We start from the raw sequence: 12,501 nt of genomic DNA on the forward strand, positions 1-12,501 counted from the left end.
TTTTTCTCCCCCCCCCCCTCCGTGACCAACGGGAAGCACTTCATTTCTTTTTTCCAAATTGTTTCTTGAGATGTAAAAGTTTCATAGTCTGAAAGGGGCACTAAGCCCAAGACTAAGGCTGCTTCCAACCCAGAGAAAGCCTTCCCTGCCCCGGGAGCATGGCTTTGTCCTGTAATGTCGGCAAGAGAAAGGGATCCATCAAGTTTCCTTTTAGGATTCAGCCAGTGGCGGGCTTTTCCACAGAAGCACGCTTTCTTTCCTACTGCTCTTTTTACTCCTTTCCCATGGCTTCTGGGTTTGTTTATGGGGTTTGCATGCAGCCAGGGGGAGGGCCACAGCTGGAGGATGTTTGGCTCAAAGAAGCAGACAAACAAACAGAAGTTCACAGGCACACGCTCGGGCATACTCATACACATCACATTAATACTCCCATAAACAACTAAAAAAAAAAAAAAAAAGCGATTGCTTCAAAACAACAGCGTGCAGGGACAACCAGCCACAGAAGAACTCAAAGGCCACGCTTCCACTTAGCAACGGGCCTTACCTTCTGAAATGTTCACACGGAAAATTGCAAATGCACTCGTCAATCAATCCTCCGTACACATTGCTGAGCAACAGTGGCATGGCTGAGAACAGGTCTGAAGGAAATGCCGTTCAATAGAGCCTTGTTCCAGCATCTCAGCCTCTGCTCACAGGCTCACCTTTAGCTGTTTACCTCCGTAAATGTTTTTTAAATTCAATTTGTGTTGCACTTGTGATATAAACACGGCTCAGTGGGCTTTATGGTAGCCCTCTTTCTATCAGGCAAATATTTTCTTCTCAGAGCCCAGATCTAAATCTAAATCCTTTTATTCCACCCCTTCCCGCTCCCCCCACCCCCCAACCAGTCCTCTCCACTCCCAAGGGGATGAATAGCCCTTTTGTGAGGTACCACACTGACAAGTTTCATCTTGTGGGATACATTTGCAAGGCCCTGCCTTACTCTGGTCCAGACCCCTGGACTCTCATTCCAGATGGCAGTGTCCTGGAGCGTTTGTGTGGATTTGTGTGGCAATGGTGGCCACTGAGTGCTGGCTAGGGCTGTGACCACAATGCAAAGCAGTCACAAAGGTCAAGAGGCTATGGGGTTGAAACGATGTTCCTACCTTGAAGGGTCCTGTGTATCCTAACGGATCTTACACAATGTGCAACCAAGTAACAACAGGTGTGCTTTACTGAGGCTAGGCACCTTACACGTGTTTCCTCTATCTTTCACTAACCCTATGGAGTACTTATGTATTATTGCCAGCTGCATTTTATAGCCGAGGGCGGAGGAGGGCACCTAGGGATGTTAAATAAGTGCCTAGCTACCTAAATTGCCATAGTCAGGCAGGAATTTGAATCTAGCTCCTCTGCCTTGGTGGCCTACAATGTAAATGGGTGTGCTAGAGCCCCCTACTGGCTGACCCCAAAAGCAATAAACAGTCAGGATAAAGGGATAAACGTGGATTTTTTTTTTTTTTTTAATTAGGATGTGTTGAAGAGAAACTCAGCCACACTCCCAGTCATATGCTGAGTTGTTTTCTAAATCATACATCTGGAACATCCAGCATGCACTGCGGCAACCCTCCGGCTGTGGGTGCCTTAGGAAAATGGAAAGGAATTAGCTACCCTCACGACCTGGCATGCAGTCTGGTGAATTTTCTCCTCTGTTTGACCATGGCACTCTCAGGAGTCTCAGTAGCTTCTGACAGCTATTACTGTTTTAGGCTTTTTTTTTTTTTTTTTTTGGCTAGGGGAACAGGGATTTGTGCTTAATTACTTTATTTGCCCCACTGCGCCTGCCACGTTGTTGCTTTGCCTATGGTGAGCGAGCGGTCACTGAGGAACTGCTGCAGTGAACAGCGAGGAGTAGAACCGCTTCCTTCAAATGCTCTGTCTACCTGTCTACCGTGAGAAGCAGCAAGAGCTAACATTACTGTTTTTCAACCCACACTGTTTGGGGGCTCCGGTGAGGCTGACTGGCTGCAGTCACCTTTCAGTAGGAAGGCTACCTCTCTGTAGGACAGTTCCACTGAGATGTTAGGATAGCGCCTTCAGAAGAATTATACACAGCCTACAGGGTGGAGCCTAGAGAACTGGCTTCCCCAGAGGAGAGGCAAAGTTACTGCATCTGGGCTCACTTCTCCCTCCTTGTCTGTTCTGCATCACGGACAATTTTTGTCACTCATTGGAGTCCCTATTGTAAGTCACTGAGCAATTTACAACTGATAACGAGCAGGACCAAAGCTATAAAAATTTAGAAATTAGAAGACACCAAGACACATAAAATTCTGTTAATACATCTTTAACCTTCCTTATATCAGTACAGAATTGAAACTAGAAAAATTATACTTTTATCATTAATTACACACACAAATTACACAAACAATAGTATACTTGCATTATAGTATATGTCCATTTATATAATATATACAATAAATATTGTGTACATAACACAAATGTGTTATTAATAATGCATTAACTATATATGTTTATACATACAACTGTATAAATACATGCAGCAATAATGTCATCTTTTAGAAATAGAACACTGAGCCAGGCAGTGGTGGCCCACACCTTTGATCCCAGCACTTGGGAGGCAGAGGCAGGTGGATTTCTGAGTTCAAGGCCAGCCTGGTCTACAGAGTGAGTTCTAGGACAGCCAGGGCTACACAGAGAAACCCTGTCTCGAAAAACAAAAACCAAACCAAACCAAACAAAACAAAACACCCCCACTGAATCCAACATGGGTATTTCACTACTGTTCAAAAATGATGAGGATTGGCAGTAAGGAAACTCAGAAGGAACTTCCTTCCTTTTCATCCTAAGTAAGTACTGTGTTCCCACAGGCAACTCAGAGCCTCCTACAGCAGGGCCATGAGAGCCTGCGGGTGTCTGCCGAGGCAGAGCAGTAGAGACTCCCACACGGCTCTCAGCACACAGGCTCACTGCTCAAACCCTCTCCAGGTGATCTGATAGCTGGGGTCCTATCATGCGTGACAAAGTGATCTTTTACGCTCTCTAGAGTTTCGCTACTCTTGGAGCAGAACATCAATAAAGTCTAGGGGCCTGTAGAAACCGTCTCAGGACCAAGTGCAGGCCTCCCAAGTCAGAAGCTGTGCTTCTGAAGATCCCTGCAACCTCGAGTTGTACCTGACGTTTCTGAAGCACTTCTGGGAGAGCTTAGGGAGACAGATCATTATCAGCCATCTTTTTTATGTTTCAGACGGCATTTCTGGACAGGGTGGCAAGACCCTGATTTTTGTTGCTTGAGAACAACAGTGTAGTAAATTTCACTTCCAAGAGGTCCTAATGAACACAAGACTGGATAAAACAAATCTAGCCACTGCCCTGGCAGATAAGAGCTGAATATACGGTGGGAGGCTTTGTAGTAGCTCCATAAGCTAAGACCACACCATTATGTCTGTCCTTCCTGAAGAGAATGGCCTAAAAGGAGCTAAGCAGGAAGAAGTCAGGCCTAGATACTAATGCTCGCTCTCAGAAATGTGCTTATAGCCTCTCAGGATCTGAGGTTGAAAGCACCACTCTCTACCCTGAGATCCAAGGACGCCGAGCTATGAACTGAATGGCAAGGCATACTTCTCCTGTGATCTAATGCTTTTAAATGATCATTATCAGCCATCGGTGGAAATTATTGACTCTGAGGACCCTGAGCGCATTACTGGAAAATCACTTATGGATTGTCAAAAAGCTCCTCTTATTCACAGGTGGAAACTCTACTTAATCTTCATTAACCCTTCAGCCTTCTGATCCGTTCCTGTAGCACCCTATCCCTCCTTCAACGTTACATCATCTCTTTCAAACAATCTTTTCTTCTATGTTAAGCTCATCTGAATTTGGTTTGCTTTTCAATTAAGACATTCGCATGGCTGGAAAAAAAATCCATGGAAACTTGCAGCACTTTAAGAATGTAGGTTAAAAACATTAAAATACTGACACTGATTGGGGGTGGGGGTGGGGAGTCAGGACTGGAAGCCGCCCATGTCAAATGCTTTTCCATACCCAAGGATTGAGGACCACACTTGTAAATCTTCCTGCCAGGCTAACATCCCGGGTCCCCGAAACTCCTCTGCATTCATTCTGACAGGCCCTGGCCCAGCTTCCAGGTACATCACTAATGCTCTCATTACCTTTCTCTCTGTGTCCCACTCCATAATGGCTCTCTGATTGCCACTAGGCTTCCCTGATGGCTGCTTTCTTTTGAACTCAAGCAATTTTGTCAAATTACTTTCTATTTCAGGAGGCTGAGTAGTTTCTGATGCTTCAATACAGTGTAGATCAAAGTTTGAAATTCTCCCCTGGTATAGAGAATATAAATATATAATGAAAATTGTCTCGGTTGGTATACAGCCCTATTAATGTTTCTTGTGTTTGTGAAACTGTGATTGGTCACCCAAGAGTCTATATTTATATGTACATACATATACATGTGTATAAGTGAATGTGGGGTTTCTAATCTCCAGAGGGTTCAGTGCAGTGATAGGTACCACAAAGGTGTCCCATTTCTTTCCTTCCCATCTGCTATCACCACTATCCATTCCATTTAACATCCATGAGTTAAAATGGGCTTTCAATATTTACTTCTTTAAATCACCAGGTCCGGCTCATGAAGACTGAGCCCCTACAGGAGTGGCCTTCGCTACAGTCTATGTCAGATGACCTTCACACTGAGCCCAGGATCATCTTTCACCTACTCAGCCCCTGTCACTTGCACTTCTTTTTGTGAGAAAGCACAGAATTAGATTTTCAGACATCTTGGCTAAAGACAAAAATACAGACATTTATTCCTAGAATTACTTTCTTAGCTGTTACTGTTAGAGGCAGAATACAGCTATTCTCTCTAACCAGGCAAAAGTACTAAGCTAGAACACCCTCAGGACTATCTACTGTGAAATCAAAACTTTCCAGCAAAAGCAAAATCTTTAGACCGATAGAGACAATTGAACTTATATTTAAAAGCTTGTATCAAAACAGTGCATTAAGATGCCTTGAGGCTCCCTTTCCTCCTGAAGTGGTGTGGTTTTTTCCCCCCTGTGCAGATGAACCCAGGCTTATCCCGGAACTCTCGGGTAAACTCCAGTTTGATACCTTGTCCTCTCGTTCTCAGGAAGGGAGAAGGAAAGGAGCTGCTGTCAACAGAGACAGATGGGTTTCTTTGCTTCTGCCCACCGCTCCACGATCCACCTGAATCTTGGCTTGCGAGGCTGTTTACTGCTTTTCCTACTGAGAATTGGAGGGTATCTTGATGAACTACTTAAACTGATACACTCCCTAGTTTGAGTGTTCAAGACCAAGATAAGGTATCTTTTGTTTTGGGAGCTGGGCATGACAGTTCCACAGCATTTGCTCCAGGAAACTTAGTGTTCTGTGAAGCAGTGAAATTTGCTGCCAAGCTTGAGTTTGGTACCCAGAGCCCATAAGGTGCTGGAGAGAACTAGCTCCCACAAATTGTACACCATGTCCCCCATCTATCTTGCAAAATATACATACAAACAAACAAATCCGAAGTTTCAGAAGATGTAATGGTTATTAACAAAAGCATCAGGTGAAGTTGGTAGTGCAAACCTGTAAATCTCAGCTACTTAGGAGGTTAAGTCACCAGGATCATTGGACTGTTGTGTTCCAAAGTCAAAACTGGAAAAGACGGGGGGAGGGGGGGGTTTCGGTCCTAAGAAGAGGTTCAGGGAGGAAAGGGACTGAGAAAAAAGAAGGGGAGGTGGGAAGAGGAGAAGAGAGAGAGAGAGAGAGAGGGAGGAAGGAAGGAAGGAAGGAAGGAAGGAAGGAAGGAAGGAAGGAAGGAAGGAAGGAAGGAAGGGAGAAAAGAGTGGGTTGGAAAGGCAGGTTGTCGGTGAATACTTGTCTCAAGTAAGTATGGAAGAACCCGGAGAGAGACAATGATGGACAGCTTAAAGGATCTCTGAGGTAAGCTGAGGGAGCTAAGGATAAGGAGGGATGAAGGACGGCATGCTGGTAAGAGGCATGAGTTATGAAGGAGAGCATAAAGCTAATTGTTTTTCTAGTTGTCACAGTCTTGCTTGTTTGGATGGGTGCATAAAGTATATTTAGCATTAAGTGAGTGTGACGTAGTGTGAAGCTTCAGAGGTCCTGTTTCGAATGCCAAGTCTAGCTGTATAGAAAGAAGTTCAACTAGTGCCAGCCTTGGGTTTGCTTAATTTTGGTGTGTGATATTTTCATTTATTGCATACATTTTTAAATAACAAAGCTTACAAAAAAGAAAGAAAGTAAAAGTGCAAACCTGCCTGATGATATATCATGAGCGTCAGGATGGCAAAATCTTGGGGTGAAACCAGCAGGCATGGAGGGATTGCCCAGACTGGACTGGGCTGGGTGTGCGTCTCCTTCATTTCAGCAACTGCGCATTGCCCTGTGTCTCTGTTCTGGCATACAGGATGTTTAAAAGCATTGGCAATGGAAGTGCAGAAGCCTAGTAGCTGGTCCCTGTAGTGCTGGGTTCAGCTTTGCTGAATCCCTGCTGCAAGGCAGAGATCTGGGTTGCTCTCTGATTCTCAGGTCTCAAAGCATACCAACTGCCGGAAATGGAGTTCGGTCCAGCAAACATTTAATAAACATATAATCTATGTGTAAGGCAGAGCCCTCTAAAAATTGACACAAGGATCTTGTCTTCAGGGGTTCTTTCTCTAATGGGTGAAGCAGACGCAGGTTACAGCCTTGTGAAGAGGCGCTCACGGAGTGAGAAGAGTGCAGGGGAGACATTTGATGGGGAGGAAGTTTTCTGCAGGAGGTGTTGGCATTTGCGCCTTGAATGTAGCTGGCAAAAGGTGTGGGCAGGTGGTGTGTGGGCGGAAGGCAGCCCAGCTGGAGGCTGCACAGCAGGGACAAAGAGTGTGGGGGCAGCGAGCAATCCGGAGAGGAGAGGGAGGGGGAGGGAGGGAGAAGTGCTTCTTCCAGGGTTTGGATCCCTGCCAGGCCTTGAATCCATGCAAAAGGGTCTGGACTCCATCCGAAGGGACTGGAGGAACATTTAAGATTCCTGATTGGGCTTGAAGAAGGGACTCTGTGCTGGGGAGGGAGGTGGATAGGAGCTAGTCACATGCCCTTTTATCTCTTCTGTGTCTCCATTCCCACAGTGGCTACAGTAGCTAGGAATTCAAGGGTGTGATCTAGATCAGAGCTGGTCATTTAAGCGACAGCAAGGGGGGGTGGGGGGGATGAAAGCCTGTCATTGTTTCCCATTCTGTACTTACCCCCAAACAACACTGCAGGAGAAGAGAAAAAAAATAGTTGGGAGTTTTTAAGCTCAATGGACCCCCTTGACCTAAACTTGTGCTTACAAGTTAACAATATTTCTAAGCCGTCCATCAGAATCAATTTAGAAGAATTTGGCCTTTTGAAGGCTGCCAGGCCTGAAGCAGTGGGCAAGATTCTCTGCTTGAAGAAGAGATTGGCTTCCTCCCAAGACTGGAAAATGGAGGTCGACAGCAGACAGCTCTGGTTTTTAACAGGGTGAAGACCCGAAAGTGACAACGCATGACTTAGTGAGCTGGAGGTTCATGTGAACCCCTAGGAAGGGAGATCAGAAAAGCAGGGTGACTTGAAACTACCATGGAAAATTCCCCAGCAGAATTCCTCTGCCCACTCTCCCTTGGCTCAGGTAGCTTGGGGCACAGGATATCTACCCAGACACTGGCTTCAGCGGAGACACATAAGTTCTTGGCCAGCATAATCACCAACAGGGCAGGATCGATTGAGCCTCTATCAGCCCGGAACAGTGGAGACGGAAGTGACATGTGGCTTGATGAGGTTCCAAAAACACAGAAGAAACAGTCGCAGGAGCAAGGTGGCTCTAAATTAGCGATGGCTGACTTGCTTGTGCAGAGGCGTGGCCTCTGGCAGAGGACCAGACAATGGCCATGCTGTGTCAACAGGCAAAACCCCATTTCAGAGATGAGAAAATGGACGTAAGGGGAAAGAGGGCAGCCCGCATCCCTCACAGAAAGGCAAGTCCGAAGAGGGAAGGAGGAGAGTATTCACAATGCCTTTTCACTTGGTCAGACATGTCTGCCCATGCACAGTACTGGAGACCTTAGAAAAGAAGCCATTCTCATACAGCAATGGAAACCCAACACAGACAGTGAAGTAAAATTGGTACTCATTGGTGGTGGTAAATGCTTACTATAAAGACAAATTTGGGAACTATAATGAAAAGTAGGAAAACTTGAGGCTTGTCTAAAGAGGTGGCACCCCAGAAAAGGCCTGAAGAAAGAACAAGGTGTAGGGTAGGGTTGCTCAGTGCAATGTGAATTCCAGATGAAGGGCTAACAATGTTTTAGCACAAGTATGCACCCAATGGTAAATGTGACAAGCCTCTGGGGGTGGGGTTGGGGAGGGATGTGTACCAGGTGGACCAGAGGGACTGAACGGACGGACGAGTAAAGGCAAGCAGAGCTGGACCCCAGGAGGAAATGGAGGTGGGGGGATGGAGGGGTGGGAGACACTGGTATAAAGCCCAGGTCCTGTGAATAACAAGGTTCCTCTTCTAAGTGAGATGATAAACTTTCAAGATATTTGGGGCTGTGGCGCATAATAAGACTTTGATTTTAACAGCTTATTCTGGATACCATGTTAGAAACAAACTGAGTGATGAGAGACAAGGACAGAGACCAGTAAGTCGTTTCGAAGGACCCTGTTGCCATCTGATGATATAGCAATGGCAGCATCTATCTGTGTGCACCAAGATAGGCACACAGCATTCAGGAGATTGGAGTCTGAGCCCCCACTCATAGCTGCTCCATTAGAAGGTCCTCCAGAAATCCCACTAGACATCACCGATGGGAGAAAATAAGCAACCTGCCAACGAACCTCTGTTAACCCATTAGGAGCGCTCACCTGCTGGGATTGGCGACATGGGCATCCAGCACTGGGGAGGCAGAGGCAGGATGACATCTGTGAGTTCCAAGCCTGTCTTGTATATAGAGTGAAATTCTGGTTTAAAAAAAATAAAACAAAACAAAAAGCCCTACTAGCCTAAGCAATATGCCACAACTGCTCTACACTGCCATTTTAACATACAAATAGGTCCCAGGCCAAAAAAAAAGGGGGGGGGGGCAAGTTTCTGAGGAAAAAAAAGTGTTGATAATACCAGTGACTTGGGACTGCATCAAGCTAAGGATTTAGAGAAATCATTTTTTTCTAAACCCAATCGTATGTGACGCCAGATGGGTTCTAAAACTAAGGTTTCTAAGCAGGATTAAGACTTGGCATGAGGGCTACCATTTCTGTTTTTGTTAGCTAGCCCTGAAGGGAAGCATTTCAGAAGAGTCCACACACGTGCCCCCATTGGTGATACACCATCTATTAACTATCATCACAGCCCCAGCACGCATGATTTTACTGCAGAAAGAAGCAAGAAAGACTTCAAAAGTATTAAACACACAGTGCCACTGTTAAATACCCAGTTCCTGTCGAGTCTCATCTGTCTTCCTTTGGAAGAAACATTTGGCTAACGTGGCCCCTCCCTCTCCAGATGAAACTGCTGATAATGACCAATTTTTCACCTTCCAAAAACAATGACTTTGTGCTTGGCCTAGTGAAGAAAAAAAAAAAAAAAAACAAACCACACAGGGAGTGTACCTCTCTCTAGTAACCTCCCCTTCGACATAAATTACAAAGCTTCTCTGAAAAGAATGACGGAAGACTGTTTTAATTATGACACTAATTTAATCTCCTACAGCCCTATTGAGCCATCTACACATGAGGCTGTCCATGGATGCCTGATGTACCCCACCCTACACGCGTGCCTCTTCTCAGTTCTCCCACGTTCTCATGGGAAGAACGCCCGTGAAACACAAATCCTGATACCTAAGGATCTATATGTGGAGCCAAATGTCTCGTCAAATGAAAATGCCACAAAGCAGGCCTATGATTATAAAATTCTGCTTATTAAGCACAAAAATAGTACACAGACGTATTTCATAGGCACGCTTCACTTAGCTAGCTAGCAACAGCTGCCTTCCTGGAGTCTTGTGAAATGCACCGCTTTCCTGCCTGCAGACATTCACACTGAAATGTGACCCTTAGAGAAACACCTGCTTGTCTCAGGTAACCTACCTCTCACCAGGAAGAGGCTTTGTTAGGTTAGAGAGCTGGTCTCTGAGAAACTCCATCAGGTGAGTAATATCTCCATGCCAGTCACCCAGGATGTCCACCAGCCAGGCCAGTCACTGCTTAGAGCAGTTTCTCTGAGAACATTCTTGCTGTTTACAGTGTTGCCTCTACAGCCCAAGTGGTAGGAAAGAGTTACGAAACACTCACTCAGGAAAGGAGCTTTGGAAATTGTCTGAAGTGGTGAATTCCTAACCCCAGATAGCAAATTAGCACATTAAAAGATGAACATGTGTTACTGAATATTTTTTTCTATGTGAAGTTTTTAATCCACACCGGTACTATCATTTTTACCTGCTAACCATTTAAAAGAGCATACTGGCAAAAACAGCTTCATAAAGATATCAGTGCAACTTGAAATGCCAAATGCCTGCTGACTGATTTATGAAAAATTCTAAGATCATCAATCAGGACTTTTAAATGTAAATAATTTTCTCATAGACAGTCTTAAAAACTGGACTCTAATTAACTGACCTCTTATGCAATGAACAATAATCACATTTTTTTTCAGTTGTGAGCACGCATCACCACCATGTATTCCACAAACGCTTTTAAAGGCCAAAGAAGCGGCGTTTCTGCCCCATTACTCCTCAGAAAGCCTCATTAGAATTCAGATACTGTATGCAATGAAGGCCGGGAGTGGAGCCCAGGATGGCAAAAATCCCCTGAAAATCCAGTAAGAGGCAACCTGCTGCCCTAGAAGAGGAAGGCCTCTCCCATAGGGTAAGGGCCTCAGAATCAAGCTTCCAACCTTACCTGGTACGAGCAGTTCTCCTGATGTACCATCTCAGAACATCCTAGGACGCAGACCCCAAAGCTGGACTGCTGGGCGAGGCTGCGCAGGGAAAGCGCTGAGCATCCACAGGCGCGGGAGAACGCCCTGGTTAGGCAGGGACTCCCCGCAGATTAAAATGGATGCTGTTCCGCTGAGCAACCTGCGCAGTGGCACTGCCTGTGCTGGGAAGCGCGCAGCCACCGAGCTCGCTCTGAAGCCTCCAAGCTGCTCTGCTCCTCCGGAACCGGGAGGCAGGCTGCTGAGCCGAGCTGGGACCGGCCTGGGGGAGGGGGCGGGCGCATCACCCGCACAATCAGCCAATTATATTATAGGCACAAAGAAAAGGATCTGTCTGGGGCTGGTGTGACCTTCTGGTGCTTTATGAAGGCAGTTAACTGATGTGGAAACATTCTAGTACTCATTATAGAGAAAAAGGCCAGCGAGGGAGAGAGAGAGAGTGACAGACACAAATCAATATTGCAGTTGGACATTCCTAATCTGCAGCAGCATCCTTCCTGCCCGCTAATGTTGCTTGGTTGGTGCTTACGAAAGCCAGGCCTTAAAGATCTTTTCGGAACTTTTAACGTGCTGAAGGGAACATTCTGAATCCATACATGCGAGGTTTGTATTCATGCTTCATTTTTAAAGTATCTCGTCAACTTTCTGACTAAAGGAAGGACTTTCATTAAAATATGTATTATTTTGTAATTTTAAAAAAAGATACCTCATTTACCTTTTCTTAAGTGTTTTTAGTAAAAAAAATGATGGAATCATGTTTCTATAATTTTTGGAGAAACTTATTAAAATGTTAAGGTTGGTATTACTTATGTATTACATGAAAACTAAACTTCTTTTTGTAAAGGTAGGGCCTTGCATATGTAAATTACCCAATCCATATCTTGAATATTATACAGACACCCCAACATAACACAGGTAATCTCTGGGACAGACTATCTTCAGAGTCTGCATGGGAAGAACTTGGGACCTGTAGGTCATAATCAAATAAAATACAGGTTGGATCATGTATGTTTCTGTGAGAAAATGGGGGCCGATCTCTGAATAATTTCAAGGGCCACTCTAGGACACTAGGGTATGTAGGAGGGAGCAAGGAATTCTTCAACACAATGACACAAAGTTAAGGGGAAAAACAATAGAAATTCCTTGTTTATATTCCTCAGTTGTCCAAAACAATGGACACTGTCGTTCCTTTTGTGTCTCTATGTACTGTGTACATAGTGTATATGTGTATACGTGTCCTGGCAAGTGAGTGGTGGTCAGGTTGGTTCTTTTCCTCCACCATGTTGGTCCCAAGGCTCAAACGGAGGTCATCAGCCGTGGTGACAAGCACTTTGACTCACTGAACTAGCTATGTCTCTGGCTCTTCTTGACATAAATGGTCCTCAGAGAAACCTTGACTGGCTTCCAACTGTCATACTTTAAAGAAAGAGTCCCCAAGGCTGATGTTTTACGCTACATCTCATTTTAGTTTTATGGTTTGCCCATATGCACACCCATTTCAGACCTTATAATAGGAGGATAAA

At 45.2% G+C, this 12,501-nt stretch overlaps 1 protein-coding gene across 5 annotated transcripts in view; it reads right to left on the reverse strand.

Moving 5' to 3' along the window:
* Schip1 (schwannomin interacting protein 1) overlaps window positions 1-12,501 on the reverse strand; it is a 609,573-nt gene that overhangs the window by 43,408 nt on the left and 553,664 nt on the right. The window contains exon 1 of one of the 5 annotated variants that reach the window (XM_021157276.3): window positions 10,942-11,209. The exons of the other annotated variants lie outside the window; for them this stretch is intronic. Within the exon in view, the coding sequence (XP_021012935.1) occupies window positions 10,942-10,971 (30 nt within the window). The 5' untranslated portion in view covers window positions 10,972-11,209. Of the gene's footprint in view, window positions 1-10,941; window positions 11,210-12,501 lie in introns of those variants that run through there. 5 annotated transcript variants of the gene reach the window in all.

Source organism: Mus caroli, unplaced genomic scaffold, assembly GCF_978045245.1.
Source record: "Mus caroli unplaced genomic scaffold, Mus_caroli_1 scaffold_3, whole genome shotgun sequence".
NCBI classification, from domain to species: Eukaryota; Metazoa; Chordata; class Mammalia; order Rodentia; family Muridae; genus Mus; species Mus caroli.